General features: G+C 44.8%; 2 protein-coding genes and 1 long non-coding RNA gene across 12 annotated transcripts in view; 2 read left to right on the forward strand and 1 right to left on the reverse strand.

Moving 5' to 3' along the window:
• Window positions 1-14,207, forward strand: part of TRAF3IP2 (TRAF3 interacting protein 2) — a 43,176-nt gene extending 28,969 nt beyond the window's left edge. For 2 of the 5 annotated variants that reach the window (XM_082475276.1, XM_082475275.1), the window contains exons 4-9: window positions 7-185; window positions 2,255-2,343; window positions 6,045-6,113; window positions 7,197-7,313; window positions 11,097-11,171; window positions 13,606-14,207. In XM_082475276.1, coding sequence (XP_082331402.1) covers window positions 7-185; window positions 2,255-2,343; window positions 6,045-6,113; window positions 7,197-7,313; window positions 11,097-11,171; window positions 13,606-13,752 — 676 coding nt within the window. In that variant the 3' untranslated portion in view covers window positions 13,753-14,207. Of the gene's footprint in view, window positions 1-6; window positions 186-2,254; window positions 2,382-6,044; window positions 6,114-7,196; window positions 7,314-10,651; window positions 11,033-11,096; window positions 11,172-13,605 lie in introns of those variants that run through there. The other 3 variants (XR_014267519.1, XR_014267518.1, XM_082475277.1) reach the window with 3 other exon arrangements.
• The window catches only part of LOC309667183, a 238,789-nt gene that overhangs the window by 167,268 nt on the left and 46,026 nt on the right, over window positions 1-25,495 (forward strand). The gene's annotated exons all lie outside the window — the stretch shown is intronic.
• Window positions 22,715-25,495, reverse strand: part of LOC309667143 (uncharacterized protein) — a 58,298-nt gene continuing 55,517 nt past the window's right edge. For all 5 annotated transcript variants that reach the window (XR_014267531.1, XR_014267532.1, XR_014267533.1 and 2 more), the window contains exon 3: window positions 22,715-23,121. The gene's annotated coding sequence lies outside the window, so the exon portion shown is untranslated. The remainder of the gene's footprint in view (window positions 23,122-25,495) is intronic.

Genomic DNA, 25,495 nt, shown 5'->3' on the forward strand with positions numbered 1-25,495 from the left:
TTCCAGGGACCGGCTTTATAACCAGCCACCTCACAGAGCTGGTGTTCCTGAGGAGTCCTTGGAGTGTCCTGCAGAGTTGAGACCGCAGGGTCCCCAGACTCCATCCCCAGCTGCTATCCCTAGACCCCCAAGTAACCCTCCAGCCAGAGGAACTCTGAAAACAAGCAATTTGCCAGAAGAACTGCGTAAGTTGTTTGCGATGTTGTTTTTTCCTTCTTCTTGTCAGGTCTTATACTTTAAGAGTACTTGATGATTATTCAGCCATAATCTTGGATATCTCTCACATACTACACAGTGAAACGAAATTTCCTTTTTTGCTTTTTGTTAGAAAAGTAACCAGCATTTTGTAGGACTGTTTGTAGTGATTCTGACACTACCTGCAATACTCACAAAGTGCTTAACAACTAGATTTTCTTCAACATGTACTCCAACAACAAATGACCCCCACGCTTTTTCCTTCTTCTAAATGATGCTCTTGAGTGGATTTGTCCCTGGATAGATTGATTAGATGTCCATGTGGTATTGGCCAGGGATCTAGCGTCTCACCATAAATTAGCAGCAGCCTTCAAGAACGAGGTCATTTCCTGTAGGAATAAGCAATCTTGTTTGGAAAAAGCAGTCTCACATTCTCCATACTGCTTTACAACCAAATGCAAACTAAGCCTTTTATTTAAAGAAACATTCGACTAAGTGTCAGGTGATGATGCTTTTTCCACATTTTGCAGCCAGAACCAGAAATGTTGAAATATCACCAAAATGTTCTCATATTAAGGTCTGTCAGGACAGTAAGTTCCAGAAATCTTAAGAAAACAGTCACTACTTGTGAAATTGTTACATTCTGCTGTGCTTGCTGGAATTCTAATAAGCCCTTTCCAAATCTAGGCACTGCTTTGAACCAAACTTAAAATTAAGCCCTTTGCATTTGTTAATTCCAACTGGGGGAATCCACGCTCTTTGGTCGTTTAAGGCTCTGAAAGATTTCTATGACAATGATCCATTGTTGTTTTTTATTAAAAATTTTTGTTTTAATCTTCTTAAAATCTTAGACATTTAAATTTCGAGCATTTCTGGAGAATGGAAGATGTTAGGATATAGTCTGGGTGTCAGTTTATAGACCATATTTATCCTACCGTAACCTATAAAGGGAGTCCTAAAATTCTTACAGAGGAATTGGTTGAATACTAGGTGTCGAGAAGAAAATCGAGTGCCATCAATATGCCTGGCTGCTTAAATGAGTCAATATGACCATTGAACATACTTCCATTTGAGAGGTGTGCTTCAAAAAACAAGAGCCTAAGCGTAGATAAGTAGGTTCTCTCCAGCCCCTGCTTTCTTCTCCACCCTCTGCCCCAGGGCTTCCTGAGATGTAGCCAGTTGATTCCAGACTAAAAGCCAACACAGAGAGATTATTCATCTACCACATTAACACGCTAGCCAGATAATTTACCCAAGACTTTAGCCTGGGAAAACACTGGTTCCCACCCTGACTGGGTTAGGCTTATGGGCACAATCCCATCTGCTGCTCTAGGCTGACTCAGGGAGAAATAAGGGAGTCAATGATGCTGGACCTGCCAGAGGCGGGCTCTCTCCTTCAAGCTGCTGAAGTTCTTAGTAACGTTTCTGAGCTGCGCTTTAGTCTACTCCAACTTCCTGGCCTTTCCCCCACCAGTGAGGGGAGGAGGGGGAGGAGGGGGAGGAAGGGGAGGAGGGGGAGGAGGGGGAGGAGAACCACTTTCTCCCTCTCCTCACTTGCTCTTGTCAAGTTCAGGGCAGTGGAGAGCATCATGAGATCAAAAGAGGACGCTGCTGGGTGGCCCCTTAGCAGGACTCAACTTCCTGGCCTGCTGTGAGAGTATTTTGTGGGCACAGAGCCAAGTGTCTCTAATATACCAGGGGTGGCCTGATCTTAAGGCCCTGCAGGTTCTGGGTGATGGATTTTTTTGTTAACGCATCATGTGGTTTTTCAGAAGACCTCCTCTGCTTGTCTCAGCCTGCCAGAACTCTCTCTCCTTTCCATGCACCCTGAGCAGTCTGCATTCCCTTGGACAGACCCCCCTGCCCCTTTGGGCCTGCAGATCTATGTCCTGAGGACAGCAATTCACCCTGCTGTAGCCAGAAGCCCTTAGACCACTCCCATCCTGAGGCTTCCCTTCATTAGTCTAAAAGGACAAAAGACATTGCATACACTTTTCAAGTGTGGTTTAGAATAGAATAATTTGACTAGTTTCTAATAAATGTGAAAAATCTCTCTTAGGGAAAGTCTTTATCACTTATTCTATGGACACGGCCATGGAGGTGGTGAAATTTGTGAACTTTTTGTTGGTAAATGGCTTCCAAACTGCAGTAAGTATTTTATCCAAAGAGAAGACTGAACAGTTAAAGTGAGTATAATGAAAAGAAAAACAAGAAAAATTGTAAAGAGCTGTTGATGTTTTAAGCTATGTTATTTGATTTACGTGATTATGAACTAAATGCTTATGGATTTAGGTAATTATTTTCTAGAGTTTAAACTACCCAAAGTCTCCAGCATGTTTTTCCTGCATGCCTTTTGAGCGACCCCGAGTGCCTCCAAACAGCCAGAACGGCGTAATCGCTGAGCATGTATGCAGCTGGCGCCCGGCCTGAAGAAAACGCCAGGCTCTCGCTGCACTTGACATCTTTGCCCATCCTCACCAATCATGCCCGCTTTGGTTATGCTTCCTGTGGTACAGGAGGCTGCAGGCTTCACCAGGTCACCTACTCATCTTACAAGGTCCTTTCGTTCTGCACTGGGTTGTGAGGTTTGCAGTGGAGGCCCCTGCAGCCTGGGGCCCCGCTGTGCAAAGCTGCTGGGCCACACTTTGCTGCAGCAGCAATGCTTCTGGACAGGGAGGCACCTGGCCAGGTTCTCGGCTGGTCTAGGCTAGTTCAGGAAGGTAGACACCCCAGCCCTGCAGTTCACTGTGATCTTAGCCTAAGAAATCTCAGGAAGCACATGCTCCTCAAGTCCCCTGCAGTGCTTTGAAAAAGCTCAGCTTAAACCCATGTAAGTTTTCCTTAGGATAAATAGAGAACCACAGGAGGCTGCTTGGAGGACTGGCTTTCCTCAAACGCTGAGATCGCTTCTCTTCCTTCCCGGAGACCTCCTCTGGGTATTTAGGGACAGTCAATTCTAAAGAGTGGTGAAAAATCAAGGGAAATATCTACAAATAGGAATGTTGAAGGATAAAGGATAAATGTTGACATTTAGTAGCTAAATGTCAATTTTAAAGATTATTTAGCATTTCTAACAAGAATTTTATTCAAATTTTTTCTTCAGTCTATAATTCTTTTTAAATGGAAGTACATGAAAGTTGTTAAAAGTATACACTTTATACACTTCATGACTTTATACACTTCATGACTTCATGACTATATAACTATATGACTATATAGAGACCAACATTTCAATTTCTCATTTCTGGGATAAGAAACACTGTGGCAACCATGATATAAAATCAAATTACAAGACATAAGGTCAACATTTCAGAAAAGATCTTACTTTTGGTCCTTTCCAAATAAGCATACTGATTGTCTCTGGAGAAGAGGACAGGTTTTTGTGACCTTAACAATCAGGGGCTGCTTAGGCCGAGTTTAAATTTGTCCTTGATCCTCATCACTATGAAACCTGTGGTAGAATCCCATAGCCCCATCCTGGACAGCTAAGTTACTATATTGATACATCAAGATCCCCTTAGTGGAGAAAAATAAACTTAATGGGTAATTTAATAAAGGGACAATTTTCCAAAGTTCTAGGTGAGTTTTAGGGAATCCACAGGGAATAAATAGTTCAATATCCCAGGACTAGCAAAAGCAGGAGTTCCTACCACCCTGAGGTCTAAAGAGGCAAGGGAACAGTGACGCCTGCAACCTAAAGGGGGTGCTGTATTGGCTTGCCAGGGCCGCTACAGAGTACCACAGGTGGGAGAGCTTAAACAACAGACATTTATTTCCTCACAGTTGTGGAGGCTAGTAGTGTAAGATCAAGGTGTCAGCAGGGTTGCTTTCATTCTGAGGTGTTTTCCTTGGCTTGTAGATGGCCATCTTCTCCCTGTGTCTTCACCCGGTCTTTCCTCTGGTCTTTCTTTATAATCTCCTCTTATAAGGACACCAGTCATATTGGATCAGGGCCCACCCATAAGACCCCATTTTACTTTAATCACCCTTTTAAAGGCCCTATCTCCAAATACAGTCACAGTCTGAGGCACTGGGGGTTAAGACATATGTTGAGACATACGAATTTGGAGGGAGGCGATTCAGCTCATAATAGTGGCTGGGTGGAAAAGTTGGCCTGACAGGAGCTGTGGATTTTAGTAGAGATCTGGAGAGACTCATGGAAGATCTCCAGCACATTGTGCCACCCAGAATGTCCACCTCCATAGCAAGGAAGGAATTAGGTGCTGGGGTAATAATGAGAATGACCATTTATTGAGTACTTACTTCATGTCTGGCATTTTGATGCGCCTTTTCCACGCTAACTCATTTTAATCCTCACAACCACCCTAGGAAGTAGGTTTATTAACCACATATTACAAATGAAAATATTAAGACTTAGAGAGTTTGGGGAACGTTTCCAAAGTCATGCAAGTGGGAAGGGCAGGAGCCAAGAGGAAAGCCAAGCCGCCTGTCTCTTCTCAGCCCTGACATCACATTGCTTCTCTCTCGTAGAACAGAAATGGATAATTGGCACAACCTCGGAGAGCTGCAGAAGCTCTCTCCAAATTACCTAATGTAGCCACTGGCCATCGGACATCTTAAAGCAGGAATCATCCAAACCAAAAGGAAAGCCTTTCCATTTTTGATGTTCCATCAGTTAAAAAGAAAAACATTCTGAACTCATATTTGTACTGTATGTATCTGAGTTTGGTGCACACAAGGCAGGGTCTTGTTCCATAGGAAGCTTAGAACCAGGTTGAAGAGATAAGACAGACATCAATGAGACATTCAGTAAACGAAAGAATGCTATAATAATGTGTTCAGTGTCCAGTACCACCAGTGGTCACAAAGGGGTAGAGTTCATTAAGGTGAGGAGAAGGAAGTCAGTGTGTGAGGAGGATTCACAGAGCAGGGGGGCTTGCACTGTGCTTTTAGGGTGCAGGGGACACCAATGTGGGGAGTAAAGTAGACAGGGCATGTGTGGAAAAGAGAGGTAAGCCTGGATCACGGGTGGCACAGAAGCTTGCTGCATGGCTGAGACTTGACTTGATGGGCCCTAAATGGCGGCATAACATTTAGGACAATTGATCTGGGAGTAGTGTGGCTGAATCAAATAACCCCTCTTCAAGGACACTCTCCTTGTATTACCCATTCCCGTATATAATCCCTCTTCCAATCAAGAGCGCCTTGTGCACAAACACACTGCTCTCTGGCTGCAGAACAAGGCTGAGCTCAGGAAAGGCCTTCTTATTTGGTCTTCTGTAAAACAGAAAGTAACTGGTTTTTCTCCTCTTCGAAGGCTTGATATTTAATACCAGTCTTTTCAAGGCCCAGGAGCTCTACTTCTTGACTTTCATCATAAACCTTTTCCGCACCATCTCAGTAATTGTTTTTGTGACTGTTTCTTGGACTTGTTTCAAGTTTCATGCAATCCTTTCTAAATATATAGATCGAAACTGGACATAATACCATAATAATGACCTGGCTAATGCAAGCAAATTACCATGTTGTATCTCAGTACGCACATACTACACATCGATTAAAATGCTCCAGAATCATGTTTGCCTTCAAAATTACAGACATATATATATGCATATGTTGCTGGCTTACATGCAACTGGTGGTCTACTATGTCTCTCAGATTTTTAAAACATAATTACAAATACTAAATACTCAAATGCCTACTAATCTTGAAATAGGAAACATTTTAAGAAAATTGTATCTTGATTTTTAAATTTACAGGCTCCTCCTTGCAAAAAGCATTAGTTACTTTTTCAGTCTTAAATGTATATAGCCTCCTGTGCTTTCTCTTGCTTTGCATCTAGACAGAGCTTCTCATTAAGAGTCACTTTCCACATCTTTTTCTTGTAGATTGACATATTTGAGGATAGAATCCGAGGCATTGATATCATTAAGTGGATGGAACGCTACCTTAGGGATGTAAGTACTTTCCAAAATTCTGAACTTGTTTTCTGGTGAGAAAGACAATTAGCTTGTGGAGTTATTTTATGAAAGAAGCACTGGCATACCCACCAAGGCCAAAGCTGACAAAGTCCCAACAAAGCTTCCCTTGTTGGCAGCCGTGCAAAGACTTGGAAAGGAAGGATGGGGTCACCCTCCTGGACATGCACAGGCAGGAAATAACTGTCGAACCAGACACAGGTGGTTGATAACAATCACAGCAAACAATTTTTTGACCAGAATAGGAAAGGAGGAAATGAAGGCGGGGAGTGGGGTGGGAGTGGCAGAATTCAATTGAATCTGAGGCCACCCCAAATGTTTTGTGGGATCAGGCTGAAGAGGTTTCCAGGGCAGCCTCACAGGCCGTGCAGCACATTGCCCACACACCCCCAGCCCCCGACGCCCCCTCACAGCCCTGTGATTTGTTTTCCACTGACAGAATCTATACCGACCACTGGGACACTTTGTGCTTTAACAAGATAGAAATTGATTGCTGCCAGCCTGTCCGTGTCGGCCGCCTCTTTCGGAGGGAGCGGTGGGGGACAGAGTCTCGGCAGGCTGGGGTTTTGAGGCTTTTCCTTTTGTCTGCAGCCTGATGTTTGCTTTGTGCTGCAGGGTCTGCTCCTCGGCAAGCAGGGCAGTCAAGGGTGCAGTAACTGACCGCTTAGATCCTGCTGCCCGAGGGAGGGGGTTTACATCGTTGCCGTTGCAGAGCCATTTTGCCACAATGCAGAGTCACTTAGTGATTCCGGTTTTCATTAGACATTTACTAGCGATGGTTGTAGAAATCGGTGTGCAGAACCGCATCCATTTAGGAGAGCCGGAGCCATTCGCTCTTGGTGTTTGAAGGGAGCTGGGGAGGGAGACAGAGGGGAGGAGGGGAGGCGGGAGTCTGCCTGGGCTGGGGCCGTGCCTTTCACTTTCTGCGGATGGAGGCCGGCCCCCCATCCCGCAGTGTATCAGAGAATGCTCACAATCCTGCTGGCCGGTCTCCAGCCTGCCGTCACCGAATGGACCACACTCCACACTTCCATAAACATGCTTTCTCCCTCTCATTAACAGAAGACAGTGATGATAATTGTAGCAATCAGCCCCAAATACAAACAGGATGTGGAAGGTGCTGAGTCGCAGCTGGACGAGGATGAGCATGGCTTACATACTAAGTACATTCATCGAATGGTGAGTGAGGAAACCACAGTACCTCGGCCGCCCTGGGCCCTCGGAGTCGGGCTCTTTCTTCTGTGAAGGCCTGTCCTTCACCAGAGACCAACTGAGGAAGGCCGGCTGATGGGTGAAGAACCCCCACAGGAGAGGCGGGTGTTGGTTCTCGCTCCGCTTACCTTCGGGACCTGGGACAAGTCCCCACATCTCTGGGACTCAGTGTACGTCTCAGTAACAGGGAGATTAATCTGTGATCTCTAAGTTCCAAGATTCCGGAAAGCAGTGCTTCGCTGGCTTGGTTGTTTATCAACAAATGTGAAGTCTGGGGGGTGTGGTGGGGTGGCGGGAGACAGGGCTGTGAGGGGAGTGGGCGCCTGCATCTGTGTCCTGCTCTGTCCCCTGCCTTTTCAGAGAGCCAGAGTAGCACAGCCAAAAGGACACCGCCTGTTGTGTCAAAGAGACTGTTCAAATCCAGCTTCCTCCTGTACAGACTGTGTGACCACTGGCCAAAGGCTTAAACCTCTTTGTGCCTCCATGTCCCTATTCAAAAAATGGGTCACTAACACCGCGTTGTTGTGAAGATTGGATGAACTAATGTCTGTGGAGCATATGGCACAGATCAGATGCTCGGTCAAGGGAAGGGATGGTTCTAGCTCATGATATATGAGCAACACCTGAACTATGGGGGCCTGGTCAAACTAAAACCAGGGGGAGACATTTATAGGAAGTTTGACTTACGCAGCATCTGACAGAACATTCTGGCTGAAGGTATCACCAGCTTTGGAACTGGCTGTGTTATGGGCAAGCAACCTCCGTGCTCTCCATGACCGCATAGACCCTGTGGAGACGGTGCCTGCTTGACTAGGATGCCGGACTAGACTTGTGACTGTCACACTCTCCTGTAGAGTCCCTCCAGGTGCCCATATGTGCCGGGGGCTCTGGGCCTCCCACCCCTCCCAGAGCTGTCTTCCTTTCTCAGGCTGGTTTACCAAGGATTCTGAGACTTAAAAAGGCTTGAAACTCACTGGACTAGAACTTGTAAGCTCCATTTCAGCTCGAACATTCCACAAGGTGGGAAGGCACCTGGAATGGGCATGAAAGGTCACTGATTAAGACAGGAAGATGGGGCAGGAAGCAGACATGGCCCAGACGGAATAAGTAAGCAGCACCAGGCAGGAGGCAGTCAGGCGGTCAAGGACATGCAGCTTCACCTCGGGGGAGGCGGACTGAAATCCAGGTCTGTCCTGTGGGTCGGGAGCACCGGAAAAAGGCAGGCTGGCTGGGTGGGTGTTCCCCACCTGGGTCTTCAGGGTCTCTGGCTCCTCTTCTACCAAGTGCCGACCACTTACCTGAGCTCAGAACCAGCCCAAAGCAAAAGCCGAGGCAAGGTAGGGAGGTCAGAGAGTGAGGTCAGGAAGTCAGGAGATAAGCATCCCTCCTATTCCATTCTTACCCAGCCTGACAGACCCCGGTGGGGCCCAGATGAGCCACCCTTTCTGCCCTAAAAGGTCATGGCTGGCTCTGGGTGCTACTACCCCTTGGCTGTCTGCGTGGCCCCGAAGCTCTCATCTCTAGGAACTGCCCGTCCCGGGGCCAACAGCTCTTGTGTGTGAAGGGCTCCAGGTCCTGTCAAGCTCTGCTGGTGTGTGGTGACACCAGGCAGTAATAGGCAGCTGAACCTCAGGGCTTTTCTGACGGTGCCCAGCCATGAACCAGATTGTCCCCAAACTTGGTCTCTTGGGGCAACGATGTCTCGGGCCCTTCCTCATCACTGGAGAGGCCGAAGAGGCCAGCTGCAGAAGTGCCTTCCTGCCCACTTGGCTGACTTCCTGGTCCCCTCCAGGCAGCAGGAAACTCCAGGACAGAGGGAGCGAAGAGGTACCCATAAGTAACTGCATCATAGAGCCAACGGCTCCCAGAAGGCCCATCTCTGGAAACATAAGAGATAATAAAAACGCACCGCGCCGAGGTAGCCTAATGGACAAGCAAAATTGTACAGTATGCAGTGTCCTGGAAGTCAGGGACTAAATCCAGTTCTTCACTTTTAACTTACAAGCTCTACACCCTTCCTCTCACTTGTTTGTACTCATGTGGTTGGTGCTTTTAGTTGCACCTCACTCGGGCCATTTTAAAATATGCCTTTGGTGTCATCTTCTGATTTTTAATGTGAGATGGCTCTGAGAAAACACCTCATGGACGGTTTGTGTGTGTTGTGACTCTGTGTGTGTGTGTGTGTGTGTGTGTGTGTGTGAGTGTAAGAGTGAGTGTTTATGAGGCTGTTTCTATGGTGATTTCAGTCATCACCACTGTCACTTTCTTCTCTGTTCTGTTTTTATTCCCATGCATGGTGAAGACTTCTCAGTTATAAAAATCAGTTGGAAGATGAGATAGTTGGGAACACATAATTCCTCATCTCCTTTGTCATCAGATGACTGAAAGCTTTGTTCTGGTTACAGGATTTGGAAGACTCTTAACTCCTCTCACATTGAAAATTCTGGTTTTGATAGAGTTCTTGGCAGCTAAATTTTGTGGGGCCACCAATGTGTCAGAGCAAATTGGAAGTAGTGTGGGAAACCTAAAGCTTGGCAGATGGAGCTTTTCTCATTGACCTCCTAGCCTCGCCTCCCTCGGCCTCCCTCGGCCTCCCTCGGCCTCCCTTGCCCTCCTGTGCTCCGGCCTCAACGCATTACTAGCTGGTCCCAACCCCACAAACATTCCTTCACACCTCCAGACATTTGCTCATGCTGTTTCCTCTGCTGAGAATGTTCTTCCCCTCCCCCCATTTTCCCTGCCTGACCAAATTCTTATTTTCTTTTAGTATCCAAATGACAACTCCCTTGTAACTCCTTCAAGCCACTGGTGTAGAAAAGGATGGCCCCCACTGGGCTTCCACAGTGATTTGTTCATACCTTTCACACTGCACTGTGGTCGGTAGTTTTCCTTTCTGCCTGCTTATTAAACTGCTGGCTTTGTGAGGATAGGAATTATATCCATGGTGTCTGGTAAACTGGTTCTCAAAAAAAAAAAAGGATCCTGATTTGTAACATTTGCCCATTTCCATGGTACAAATACTCTCACATGGCCAATTTCAAGCTACCAATGTGAAGTCACTGAACACAGAATTGGGAAGAGATGCACGTGAGTGGCTTCTGTGAACTGCTATGAGGCAGCTCAGCACACCCTGTAAAGTATCCTAGTCCTTGAAACCCCAAGTCCAGCACAGAGCATGACTTTTTTTTTTTTAATCTCAAATAGGTTTTTTACATATTTTAAAAATATTTGACAAGTGGTTTTCAATAACAGTAACAGTATTTCCTTTATTTTCTTAGATATTCTATTCTTTCTTGTTCTCTTAGGTGTTTTATTTTCTTACGTATTTTATTTGGAGAAGGGGTCCTTACCAGACTATCAAAGGGACCCATGGCATGAGAAGATAAAGAGAGTGTCTTTAGAAGATTGGGGAGAGACAGAAGCTGTTGTTAAAGATATGCACAAGATGGAGAGTCCAGTGCGAGCACAACCAGGGCACCGGGGTGCGGGGCCTGCCTTCACAGCATGGTGGGGAAGGTGGTGGTGCCGGCCGGGCCCCCTGACCACAGAGCATGACTTTCAATAGGCCTTCGATACACGACGGATGAATGAGCAAATGGCATACACGTGTGATGGAGAGTTTAAGATTATGAGTGTGCGGCACTGAAGGAAATCAGAATAAAAATCCTGTGCGGGCTTGCATGATCGTAGGTACCATTAACTTCTCATCCTCATTCCTGAAATTAATCCTTCAAGTGTGTTCTCTTCCAGATGCAGATTGAGTTCATAAAACAAGGAAGTATGAACTTCAGATTCATCCCTGTGCTCTTCCCAAATGCTAAGAAGGTAAACAAACAAACGGTTTGTTTGTTATCTGGGATTTTAAGTGGAAAAGCTTGTCAGCTCTTTATCCATCCTTCGAGATAGCAGTGTTGCCAGAAAGATCAACAGGTTGCAGCACTCAGTTGACCAGCATGAGTCAGGAAGGTTTCAGAGCTTTACCTGATAGACCCTCCTAATTGTTCAAGCAGCCATCACACACAAAGAAGTAGTTTGTGTTTTAACTCATGAGAGGAAAAGAGACTGTTCATCTGATACTTCTTATCTCTTGCACATAAAAGTCAAGATGTGTGCATTTTTTGTAGGCTGTTCCAAGGAAATGTTTTGTTGCACATAGTTCAGCTCTCAAAGCTGTAGAATGCGGGAATTAAACCCATACAGTTACCGAAGGGAACTTTGCTGTGGGTCATATGAGGGTTTTATCACTGGAAGGGCAGGCCAGCAGATTTGGAGAACGGGGGCAAAACCATCTGAGGCCCCAAGCCAGGCTTGGAGAAGCAAAGGCAGCAGTGTAGTAAACATCTTGGGAGCCAGACCACAGCACCCTGAGCTCAGGCCCAGCCCCACCCTGGAAGATCCCTAGATGTCAGGACTGCACTGAGACTTCTGCCCTGGGTGAGGGAGGGTTCCATTTATGGGAACGGGACCCCTGGGGTTGCGCAGTTCACAGCCTGCCAACAGTGTGCTTTCCATCCCTCGCCCAGGCGGCTCTGACTGCTTTCACTGCAACATGTTCTTCCTGGTCTCCCTGTGTCCGCTTTGACCTGGTACAAGCCATCCTCTGTCCTGCCATCAAACAAGAACATCCGAAATGTAGATCTGATCTGTCTCTGTCCAGCTTAGAAATTTTGTGGTGGTTTCCTACTGACTACAAGATCACATCCGTCTTCCTTAGTATGACGTGCTTGGCCCTTCAGAAGAGGGCTGTGCCGCTTGCCTGGCCTTCCCTCGTGCCACCGTGTGCACAGATGACACTACGCTCTGGGCACGGTGGCCTGTGTCAGCTTGCCCTCACACACGCCCCACTCTTCATGTTTCTGTGCCTTCGTACTTGTGCTCCCACTGCTCTGCAGTGCCCTTCCTTGGTTGTCTGTCCAGCGAACTCTCGCTTATCCCCATAGCACCCAATCCCTCTAGCCTCTCCTGACGGCTCCTCCCCCGTGCCGAGGTACTGAATAGTCCCTCTCTTGAGAGCTCTTAATTATAGTACCTTGAGTCAGTGGTGCGTGGCTGGGGCTGTGGCTGTTGGGAGTAATTGTTTAGAATTACTGGAGCGTTATGGTGATAGAAAAAAGCAGACCAGCTTTTAGTTGGGTTTGTTAATGTTTTTTAAACTTCTTCAAACAGTCCCCTTGTTACCGGCTCTCAGGGCAGACTGCTCCACTTGGCATGCCATGGCCTAGAAAATAGTTACATTTTGACTCCATCGTAAGACTGTGAACTCCTCAAGGCAGTAATTGTGTCTTTTTCATTTGGGCATCCTCAATACCCAGCACTGGCGCCTGACCTACAGCAGGTGCTGCGTCTAAGCTCATCCTGCAATCCCCAAAGGAGTCCTATCTACTCAGTGAAAAATCTATGAGGTCCTATCTGATACAGCCCCCTCTACTTCCAAAACCCCTCCCCTACTCTCTTTCATTCACTCTTCTCTGGCCGCACTGGCAAGCATGCTTCCACCACAGGGCCTTTGCACTGGCTCTCCTATCCGCCCGGAACCAGACATCTACAAAGCTTGCTCCCTCTACTCTGTCACGTCTTTGCTTGTTTTCTCAGTGAGACCTCTCCCTCACACCCTATTTAAAACTGCAGATCTTTCATCCCTGCCCAGCACTCCCTACCCCTTCTCTCTGTTTTATTTTTCTCCACAGTCTGCATTACCATTGAACCCACTATATATTTTACCTATTCATTGTCTTCCTTTCCCCAACAGAATGTCCACTCCCCGAGGGCACTCTGAAACTGCACCCTCACGATCCCTGGCTTACAGGTTCTGCTTTTGCCCGATAACTGGGATCTGGTGGGCTTCTTCTTCTGTGAGCCAGCCCTATTGCTGGAGCGAAAGGATAATGAATTAGATTAAGCCCAAAGCCTTGGCACCCTTCTGCGGAAGCCACAGGGGAATTCACATCCCTCTGCATGACTTCTGTCCTACCCCTTTTATGGGAGGGTGGTGAAAAGCACACTGAGATGCAAAGGGCAGGTAGCCTGGGAGACTGAAGGAAGATGCTGGACACCTGTGCTTTCCATAACAGGCTACACAGCTTGCACCCGGAGCCAGGAACATTTCACACTCGAACCCCTTCCGAAAGCAGAACAGTACGACTCCCGGAAGAATTTAGTAGGAGACGCCCATGAAGGAAACATTGGGAACCGAATCTGAGATCTAGAGTCCAGGTTTTTCCTCTAATGGCTTTTGCTTCTGTCACTCCCTCTCCCCAAGGAGCACGTGCCCACCTGGCTTCAGAACACTCACATCTACAGCTGGCCGAAGAATAAAAAAAATATCCTGCTGCGGCTGCTCAGAGAGGAAGAGTATGTGGCTCCCCCCCGAGGGCCTCTGCCCACACTTCAGGTGGTTCCCCTGTGACTCCCTCCATCCCCAGATCTCGGGGGCCGTGCCACGTTTGGGCCCCTGTTCTGAGGGGCACTCTTCTGGCTGAGGCTGTGTGGCAGCGTTCAGGGCTGTTGTTTTCAGTCCCTCCCTGAGGGGCCCTCCCACCCCAGAAAACCTGTTCTGCAGGGTCCTCTTCCTCCCGGTCACCCCAGACCTCAAAGGACCTTGTCTTTGAAACAGAGGCCATGGATGCTCTGCATTCCCTGCTTCTTAAGCCCACTGCAGGTTCCTCCTAAGAGTCTGACGTGTCCAGAATGGGCTCTCAGCACTTAGCAAGTAGACAATACCAGTGACGTTGCAATAAATGTCAACGACCACAAACACTCTCCCATCGCTTTGGGCTACTTTTCTGAGTTAGCCAGATGCTGTGTGTCTTCAGACCAAACTGATTCATGTACAAATAATAAAATATTTACTCTTTTGTAAAATTGTGTTTCACTTATCTCAAAGGACATAGATAGATATTAATTTATCTGGGCAGGTGCTTCCAAGGACATCAATAAAGCTGCTTAAATAGAATATTAGACAAATGTAACAGACTACTTTGTATTAAAGGATTGAGGCCAGAGAGTTAAACAATCCCTTTTAACTTAATCTTGAAAGCTTTATTCCTGCAGTAGAATTTTTTGAACAAAACAACTTTGTACCACACACAACCATGATTCTAAATAAAATCATAGTTCTTAGGAAGACGAGTACTTATCAACTATAAATAAGAAACTTTGCTGAGGAATTGCAAAGAACACTGGTTTTCTTTACATTATAACCTAGATGTCTGCTGGGTACAGTGAATGTCTTTGTTTTTAAAACTAGGAAAAGAAAAGAAAAGCTAGTATACCCAAAGTCCTCATTTGTAAGACTCTATGACGAGTACCTTTAGTGTCATAGCATTTGGGACCTGGTAAAACTGATGTGCTTGTTTAGTTAACTCAAAATGCCTGGAAAACACCCCAGACACAAACATCAAGGCTTCCTCCTCTCTTTTTATTGTTTTTTTTTGGAGGTGACACCATCATTAAAGATTCTACACACAGCTGTACAAAAATGGCATCAGCAATGATTACTCTGAAATGTTTCTAGTGTGTGGAGGTTTAATGATGTGATGTTATTACCCCTTCCTCACTTCGGAGGCCTGTCCTGAACCCTCAGCCACTATTCCTCCCCGAGGTAAACGATGAGGGAATTTACCCTGGTCCTCTTGCATTCATCTACAGGTATGCAGGGGATGGAAGTGGGCTAGGGCTGACTCAGTAAAAATAACCTCTTAGCCTCAAAGCTTTATTCAGACCTAAACTGATGTTAGGGGTGACATGTGCGGAGTGCAAGGCTAGAGTCTTGTCTGATATTTAGTGACTAACTGAAAACTTAAAACGTGATTTTTAATTTCAGTGACTGGTTTCAGAATATCTGCCTGGTTAGTTCAATTTCTATATCATTCAAAGGCATCTCAGTTCATGGCTACAATCAAAGTATTAGACTAGCTCTTTCTCGGCTCAGTGACCCCCAGAATTGTTGTTGATACCCTTTTTCTTTGCTTCCTATTAAACAAATCACCTGTTTAAAGACTGAGCTCTTCTCGGAGCCGTGTCTGCGAGGGAGGCAGGTCCTCCGTTTCGAACATTCCGGACCTTGTTTCATGATGTTTTGCCAGGAGCCTTCTTAACCTCAGTCACTTCATCTGCCACCTCAGCCACTTTGCCAAATGCCCCATTGTCACCATCACCTTTGCCAAATGAATTGCAAAGTCCTGTGACCACTGGGAAATGATCCAGAAAGAGTCTCTCAAAACACACGATCTTTCTGTTTCTTCTTAATGAACCAAGAAGAATCAGTGAGACCCACCTCCTAGTGGCAAATGAAAGAGAAGGAAGGTTAGACTGTGGGAAAATGCCACAAAGAAGAAATGCCTCTCCCCCTGAAGAATTATGCAGTATTTTTCAAGCTACATCGTTCTATAAGGGCCCACCAACCAAATAAACCACCACCAGAACGAGAAAGGATGAATGAAATCACCAACAAAAATTTAATTCCCATATCATTTATTTCCGCCGGGGAATCTTCAGTCTGGAAAGGACCCTAGAAATCATGCACCTCTGCAGTTTTGCTTTAGGCATGAGAAAAGTGAGGTGCAGAGGCACCATGGCTCTGCTAAGCTCACCCTTGGGCTAGAACACCCTGGCTTCCAGTCTACAGACATTTATTCGGTGAACCTAGAAAACTTTCTAGGTTTTGATGGTAGATTTATTCAACAAATGACCCAGTATCTCCTGGAGGTAAACTGAGCCTCATGAACATAGGAGAAGGCTGAGGGAAGATGCACCTCTGTCCTCTGGCGACTGGAGGATTAAACGATCACGTTGCAACTTGTTCTGTGGGAAATTCTTTGGGGGGTTAATTATTGCTGTACGGAGGGTGACTTTTCTTGAAGTAGTTTGGCATGTTTATTTTATCCTGCTATTCTATGAAACCAAGGCACAATTGAAAAGATCTTGACACCTTCCAGAAACTTACAGACAAAACCCGCCAGTAGATTGATTTCTTTTCGTTGTATCTGGCCAATCTCCAAAACAACAACAATGAAAAGGCTTTTATTTTTTAACACTGTGATAGTCATCTTTCCCTCTCTCTTCTTCTTTTCTGTTTTTCCTCCCTCCCTCTCCTAATTCTACATGAGTGGTACTCCTTGGAGTAATACTTAGCTGTTTGGAACACCTGCATTACCCTTCATGAGGAATGTGTGGGTCTGGCTAACTCTCCTTTGGGTGGAGGGAGGCTGCAAGAAGGGAGACACATCAACAACACAAAGGAGCCTCGCTCATTCAATACAGCTGGCACTGGGGAGGCCTGGTGCCCAGGCAGGACAGCATGTTCCTAACTTCATACTGATTTGTTCCATTTTCTATTGCAAAAGGCTTTTCAGATAGAATCGCTGGTGGGAGGCTTTCACAGACCCTGGGCAGTCACGTGCTGCCCACCCGCCCACGTGAGCCACAGCCCCACCATCTGTGATGGTGCATTTGCTCCCAAATCTTTAGCCTCAAGCCAAGCAGGTGGGACCTGTAAGAGGAACGCTATAGTGTAGTTTAGTTCTCTATTTAACTGCCCAAGTAACTTCTGAGTTTGGGGCTAGGTCACACTTACTGCAGTGTGTAGGAAGTGATAGTTGAGCCTTTGCTAAACAATGAAAGTCTTGGAGGAGCGAAGTGTACCTGGGCAAAGGTGACCATGTTCTGGACCTGCCTGCTCTTTTCTAGAAACGCTTGTACGGAAGGAGTAATTGCAGCCCCCAGATCTCCCAGGACTCGTAAACTAAGACCAGGAGGGCACACACTTCTTGTCCCTGGCCTGACCTCCTTTGCTCCCTTCACCAGGAAGGTGCTGACAACGGTAGATGGCAGGTGGGGGGAGGGAGGGAGAGAGAGTGGGAGAGGGAGGGCGGCGAGAGTGAGAGAACTCATGCCTGATGGATCCCATTAGGCTTAGTGTGCAAAGCAAGTTGAGATGAAGTAGCTGCTCTGGTATGCGTCCAAAACTGCTGTTCTATTTTTAGTCTCTCCCGCGTGCTTCTTAGCCCCGCATTGTGCGCCTGGGCACCTGGATCTGCAGCGAAACATGGAACTGAGCCACTGATTTGTAAAGCTGGAAGGAAGGAGGCCGTGGATGCGGGGCTTGTTTATCGCTGACAGGGAAGGGAGACCTGGAATGTTAATGAGGACGGCTCTCTGAAGCATGCCTTCATGGTTAGCCAGGAGTTCAAAGGAAGAGGCAGGCTCGGTCCTGTGCCGAACAAATGTGAACCGTTGATAGAGGGAAGGAGAAATCAATTATGCTGTCGCAGGCCTCCATGTCATTGTGTTGCAGTTGTTAGAAAAGGTAGGACAAGGACCAGCTCTCAAAAGGAAACAAAGCCACATGGCCTTGAAGTATAACGAGTTTGCCATGGCAACTGATGGAAATGAGCCTCCCGGGCACTGAGCAGGTGTGTTATCTTACAGAATAAATATACTTCTCTCACTCCCAGGTTTTTATAATAAAACCTGTGTTTGGATTACTTTCCCCTCCTCTGTTACCCAGAGAAGCTGGCTGTTGCTCAATCAGCCCAAGGCTCTGGTGAGGGAAATGGAATCCGTGTTATCAAAAGGGCTGCTTTCGAAAAGCTGGCGCTCGGCTTGGCTGCCAGCCTCGTAGCTGAGCAGCAGCTGGGCCACAGGTACCTGTCTGGCTTTTGCCACCTTCCAGGCGACGCCCGGCACAGAAATCCACCTGGTCACGCATTCATTGAGGCGTGACAGGGAGGCCCAGCTCTCATGCTGGCACGGTGGTCAAAAGCTGCATTCTTCCATTGGGAGGAGAAATGTGAGAAGGTGAGTCAGGGACCCGACCAATTTTCAGCATCCTGTGTTATCCGGGATAGGGGTCAAGGGTTCCTTGAGTTTAGAGATTAACAGATTCTATCTTCCAATCTGTTGTTATAACAAAGTTCAGTTACTCAGAAACTTGCAGAGAGCTGCTGTTTCCCTGAGCTTTAAATCATCCCTCTCAAATGGGGTCTGGGGTGGCAGATTCTCGTGTCTGAAATGTACACAAAATGTGGAGATTTTATAAAACGCTCCTGAGTCAGAAAGAAAAGTTGACTTTGTACTGTTACAAGGCCAAAAATAATACAGCAGGATAGTCCTATTTTCTTTGCTTTCACTTTGTGACTAAAAGAAAACTTCCACTCTGGCTTCAGATTGATTTTCAAAGCAAGATGCTCATTCATAAGAGGTTCCTAGAACACGGACAATTCTAAACTAGGTTTGGGCAAAACAGCCAGCCGGAGGAGAACTGTGCAGTCAGGGCCAGCCAGCTGAGTGCAGAACTCTCAGGCAGCAGTTAATGCTCCACAGCACCTGAACCCCATCCCCTGCTTCCGTATGGGCTCCTTCTCTCCTCCAACGAGATGCCCAGCATCAGCTCCTGCCCCTCTTGTAGAGTCCTGTCCCCCCAGACGATGCCCCGGCTGCCCTTCCACACATCACCTTATCTTTGACCCTAATAAGAAAAAATAATGGCTGCCTGAAGAATGAATTTAAGCTGTGGTGTCAGTGTGGAAAGGGTCTCATGCACTAGCCCTCCCAGGCAAAGTGGTGTCACCAAGTCCAGGCACTAAACCATGCTGTGTAGTATGCTTAAGGGGGGGGGCATTCCAAAGTGAGTGGGCAGGGCCTTCCCACAGTCAAGTTTTTAAAATTCAAGATTCTGAACTAGGTCTTTGGATACCAGCCTATACTTATTCTTTGAAAAGACACGTGAAGCAGAAGTCTCTGATACCCCAGTGTGAGCATGAAAGTTCTGGTTCCATCCTGCTACCATTTCTTTTTTTTTTTTTTAATTTATTTATTTATTTATTTATTTATTTTTGGCTGTGTTGGGTCTTCGTTTCTGTGCGAGGGCTTTCTCTAGTTGTGGCAAGCGGGGGTCACTCTTCATCGCGGTGCGCGGGCCTCTCACTGTCGCAGCCTCTTGTTGCGGAGCACAGGCTCCAGACGCGCAGGCTCAGTAGTTGTGGCTTACGGGCCCATTTGCTCCGCGGCATGTGGGATCTTCCCAGACCAGGGCTCGAACCCGTGTCCCCTGCATTGGCAGGCAGACTCTCAACCACTGCGCCACCAGGGAAGCTCCTGCTACCATTTCTAATGAAACTGTCATGTAAAAGCTAAACCAGAAAGGTCAGGGGTGTGGTGGGGAATGGGGAGGTTTAAGCAGCAGTGAGTCACAGATCAGCAACCAACATCCAGTTATTTACTAAATGCCTACTATGTGCAAGGGGCTTATGATTGGCACAACGATCAGTGATACATGCTCTTGCCCTCCAATTATTTAAAATCTAACTGGGGAGAGAGGCCATCATGTGAAAAGAGATTACCCAAGGCAGCGTACAGTAGATGCTAAGCAAATGGGCCAGCTGGTCCCTTTTCCCTGCTCCTCACTATGATCGGGGACTGAGCTCTCATTTATGCAGTTTCAAGGTCAGATTTTCAAAGAAGCAGATGATTGGAGGCTTTTCCTAATAAATAGAAGATGTGCTCACACCTCTCCGCATACACCTTTTAGATTATAATATTCAGGCCCTATAAATCACCATGTAAATGAGATCTGAGTTAGGAGATGGAATTTAAGAAATGGGGAAGTATAAAAATGCATCACAGAGTGTGCATATTAAACCAGTAAATGACAGTGCAGCCCACAGGGCATACATCAGGCCTCTCTAAAGAGCAGCTTAGACCCGTGCCTCAAGAAGTGCCAGACAATACTGCAGACAATACTGTAGTGGCAAGGTGAGGAAGTGCTTTTTACACTGCAGCCTCCACATCTGGGGGAGCAGAAACCTAGCTGGTGCTGGGATCAGCTGCGAGAGAGCAAAGGGATTTCTGCACTCTGTTGGGTAGGGTCTGGGGAGTGTTCGAAGTTGAGTCTGTCAGCTAAATACACAAGTAACTGAGCGAGAGAGCAGAGAATGATAATGTGCTGGAATGGGCAGAGAGACTTTCTCCATGAATGGGTATCGGCATGGTGCAGTTTCCCCAGACAAAATCTGTGGCAGAAAACTGACCAAGCTGATCTGTGATGTGTCTTGACATGTTTCGTACTTGAGTGAGTGGTAATCAAACAAACCTGAGTTTGAATCCCTGTTCGCTAACAAGCTGTGTGATCTTTGGCAAGTTACTTTACCTCTCAGAGTCTCAGCCATTGAAATGGGGACAACAGAACCAACTCCTAGGGGGGTTGTCAGGATAAGGTAAGATGGGTGATATAAAGCTTCTAGAATAGTGCCTGGCACATAGTAAATAATAAATTTTCCTTCCTTTCTTGCCCTTTCCTTCTTGCTTTCCACCTCATAATTAATGATTATTTGTGGGAACTTTGGATATTTTCTTATTTCTAAAAAGTCAAATAGCAAATCCTAACAACAACAAAAAACTTTCATTTTAAAAATGAAGCCTTAGGAGAGGTCAGCATATGAGCTTTTAAGCTGAAAACTTCCATCTAGTTTTTCAGAGAAACTACTCAGCATGGTTTGTTTTCTTAATAAGGCCTGCAAGAGGCCATAGCAGACTCAGAACAATCTCAGCACCTGGAGACAGCCTTCTTCCCTCCAGCGTCTTGCTAAGGAGCAAAACTCCAGCAGCACTGGCTTGGATGGTTAGAGTTATAACATATCAAACTTGGCAATGAGGTTTGACTTTAAAGGAAACTAACTTTAGAGATTTACAATGGGGCCTCAAATATAGGATAATGGATTTGAAACTATTTTGAAAAGTAATTTGAAAGGCAGTATTGTGTTCATATTATACCTATTACTTAAAAGGAAGTTTTGAATTCAGGTTGGGAAAACTGCTATGCTCGCCCCTGGCTCTGCTTTTCCAAGAAATGAGGTATCACTGCCTTCTCCTCACAGCCCACTGTGAACTATCCAGCCAGGGAGAAAAGTGGGGGTGGGCCTAAACAAACATTTAGATTGGAAATTAATTACCATATTGATTAGTGTTTCTTAAACCTCTTCCTTTTTTCCCAAAAGGAAAAAGTTCTCTTGAGACCACCTTCCATGCTGACTTAAATAATTTTCATCATCTTTTTCCTTAAATATGTGCCAATGTATAATTAGGTATATATAATTAGGCTTTATACTTATAGCTCATTAAAAACTGTAAGTACACAAAATGAAAAAGTTCTAGACATCTGTTGCACACAGTGTGAATATACTCAATACTACCAAGCTGTACACTTAAAAATGGTTAAGACAGTAAGTTTTAGGTTATGTGTTTTTTTTTACCACAATTAAAACAAACCATAAGAAGAAATCAAATTTAACAAGCTAGATAAAAACAAGATCACCAGATAAATTCAAATAAGAAACATTAATTTAGTGTAAAAGTGGTAAAATTTTGCTGAAACTAAGTAGCCAATGTTGGATTTAATTACAATTTATACATGTAATTATAAAAGCATAAGATGCTTTTATGCATTTTATGTCTCAATTGTTGACCTAAATATTTGATTTTGAGCATGATGGACAGTCCTTTGAGTCACAATCATTATCATTACCATAATTTTTCCTTCCATCAGGTTACTCAGTTGAAACCATCAGGTGATTATTTTAATTGGTCCAACTCATCTAAAAATGGTTTTCTCTAAAATATAATATTGATAATTATTTTTTTAAAAAGCTCCTAACAAAAGTCCTTCGTGGAGAATATTTGCAAGCTGATATGTCATATAAACACACACACACAAACACATCTGTCAATAATCTGAAAAAAGTGACTGCTTTGCCTAGCTTCTTTTGAGTTCAACCTATGATACCAAGAGACCTGTAATGACTCAGTTTTCTCTCTACTTTCCTCTATTTGAACTATTGTAAAGCTTCATTTATACCGGTGCCATGATTCATTTGGCTTTCACTTTGCATGAGTGCATCATTTGTGTATTAAGTCAGCCAGCTCAGTTCTTTTTTCATCAGCCTGTGACAATTAAAGTAGCATGGTTATTTTTATGATGGAAAGTCAAAATTAATTTATTAAATAAAGACATAAATCTCATCACTGAGCAGTCTTAGATTTATAGTTGGTAAGAAAACGCAATATAATTTTTACTGAACAGAAATCAAGATGGTTTTCGTATTTTGATGCCAGGAATGCCAGTCTAAAACTACCACCAATTTAAAAGTTAAATATTGACACATTAACAATCACGTGGTACCAACCCAATTTTAAACACAAAGCACCAACACTAAAAGTATGTGGTTATAAAACGAACATCCCAGATATGCTTATATTTTATAATGTAAGTTTTTTTTTAGATCATCATTGAAATGACAACACATTATTACTGATGGATCATCAATAATACAAACACAGACCTCTAGTTTGAGGAAAAACTGATACTATATACATAGATAATAGAAATCTTTAAAGAATTAGAACACTGCAAAAGTGGGGTGAGGAGGGCATCCCACGAGTGGGACACCTGGTGCCAGCGTTGGGCCCAAGTGGCTCAAGAGAGCCACCCCTGCAGAGGGTCGGCTTAGCTCAGTGTCAGAGCCAAAGCAGGCTGAGAGGATGGCTCAGTGCAGGGTGGCCCAGGTGGGCTGAGGATTGAGGGTGGGAGGGGCAGCCTGGCAGGAGGTTTCAGAGCCCACGTGGGGTAAGAGCAGTGTTCTTGCAAAGGCATCGCCTAGTGCGAGATGTTGGCGTCGAGGCAGCGTGAAGAGGATATTGCAGAGCCCAGGTGGGGTGAGAGGAGTATCCGTGTAGGAAGGTGGTCCAGCACAGGTTGTTAGAGCCAAAACAGGTATGTTACCTAATAAGATACAATAAGAACATGGTATCACTTCTGTGGTACTCCTGACAAAGACATAGGCATAACTTAATCATGAGTAAACATCATATGAGGGACATTCTACAAAATGACTGGCCCATATTCCTTCAAAGTGTCAAGGATATTAAAGTCAAGGAAAGACGGAGGAACTATTCCAGATTGAAGGAGACTGGAGAGACATGGGGAATAATTGCATGGTGTGGTTTGGAACTGGAATCCTTTTGTTATAAGGTATGTATGGAGAAATTTGACTGGAGTCTGAGGATTAGACCCCAGTGTACCAATGTTAATTTCTCAATTTTGCTGTTTGCACTGGAGTTGTAGGGGAATGTCTCTGTTTGAGCTATGTCTCTGTCTGAGTTGTAGAATGTGAGCTATGACATTCAGGGGTGATGGAGGAATCGGACTGACAACTTCCTTTCAAATATTTCAGGGGAGAAAAGATCTTTGTACTTTGCTTGCAACTTTTCTGAAAATCTGAGATCGTCTCAGAATTTTAAATTTAATTGAGGAATGTTGTTTCTTTCTTTTAAAAAAAGAGGACAAAAAATTCACGTATAAAGTCTGACCAACTATGTAGAAATGTCTTGCAAAGTGGTAAGAGTTCCCATATTAAGCACTTATAATGGGTCAGTCAGATGTTAAACTAAACAGTTTGTGTATCTTATCTCATTTAAATTTCACACCAATCTTACAAAGTGGGTACTACTAGTATCATTTTACAGATGAAGAATCTGAGGCTCAGAGAGGCTGAGTAACTTGCCCAGGCTCTTAACTAACCTACTGTACTGCTCAAAAAAAAAAGATTGGAAAAAAATTTCCAAGAAGATTGGAGAATATTAATAGCAGTAGTCTCAGCGCAGTGGGACTACAAATAACTTTTGGTTTTTCCTTTTGTAGTTTTCAGTATTTTCCAAAATATCTACAATGGCATGTTGCTTTTGTAATTAGGAAAAAAGAGAAAGTTGTCATTTACAAAATAATCATTGTGGAGTGATGTTATAAAAATATGTTGATTATTCAAAACCATGCTGAACAACCCAAACTATTAGTAGTGATGCTATCTCTTAGTAGTGATATTATTGATGACTTTCATTTTTAATTTTTTGCTTCTCTGTAATTTACTGTTTCTATAATTAATTCTTTCATTCAACAAATACTTACTGAGCATCTGCTATGATTTATTTTTATAAGAAGAAAGAATTTTTAAAGAAAAAAATGTACTATATAAGTCCAAAGTTGTAAATTTTATTCAAAAGAGCAGGGAGGAACAATATGTATGCTTGGAAAAAGACAGGGCACCAAGATGTTACTAGCAGTTATGTTTCAGTGGTGAGTTAGTGGAAAGTTTATCTTTTCTTAATACTTTTCTATGCTCTCCCAGTTTTCAACAATATGTATTACTTCCACATTCTATTCATGGCTGTGTCTCCAGTGCTTAGAAGAGGAAATGGCACGTGGTAGGAGTTCAAGAAGATGTTTTGAATGAACGAATGCTTTTGATTACAAATACCAAAAATAGACAGTTTTTAAAAACAGCAATAAGGAGTTCCCCAGTGGCCTGGTGGTTAGGATTCTGGGCTTTCAGTGCAGTGGGCCGGGTTCAATCCCTGATGGGGGAACTGAGAACCCGCAAGCTGCGCAGTGCAGCCAAGGAAAAAAAACAACAAAACAGCAATGACCTTTACTTATTCATTCCATTACGGTAGTTGGCAAACTGTGCATATTCAACCTGTGCTCTCCTAAGCTGGAGAAGACATAAGAGAAGGCCCAGGTGTAGTAGGGAGCTCTAGTGGCCATTTGATGGGTGGTGGCGAATGGGGAGAACCATGTGATGGGAAGACAGGGTGAGGAGAAAGAGGGGAAGCTATTCAGAAGAACACCATAATGTTATTTTATTGTATTTATTAAGATTTCTATTCAACCTATTTTTAGGAGAATTGGTGACACATCACTATACCAGCATATATTGAGGACAGATCTTGTGTTGTATAGCTGAGTTTCTTGGTAGTGGTACCTGAGGTTCACAGAGGAGTGGAGAAGTGGGATGAGGTTGGGATGACTCAGTCATAAGCTCCTGTTTTGCTTGTAATTATGAAGCTCATTTTTCTGGTTTTATAAAGTAACATGGATCAAAACCCTAAGAGAGAATGGATATTAGGCCAGTGTGGGAGAGATGTCCCTTAGATGGTCCATGAAAGGACCACCCTTCAACCACCCAGCAACCATCTCTCCACTTGGCTCTTCAACTCTCAACTCATTTTGGAGGGAGGTTATGTGCTATATGATTTTGCCAAATTTGAAGATTCTCAAAAGTCACATGAAGTAGTCCTTATGTGTATCCAGGGATTACTAG

This window comes from Balaenoptera physalus (assembly GCF_965194825.1).
Source record: "Balaenoptera physalus genome assembly, chromosome: 9".
Classification (NCBI taxonomy): domain Eukaryota; kingdom Metazoa; phylum Chordata; class Mammalia; order Artiodactyla; family Balaenopteridae; genus Balaenoptera; species Balaenoptera physalus.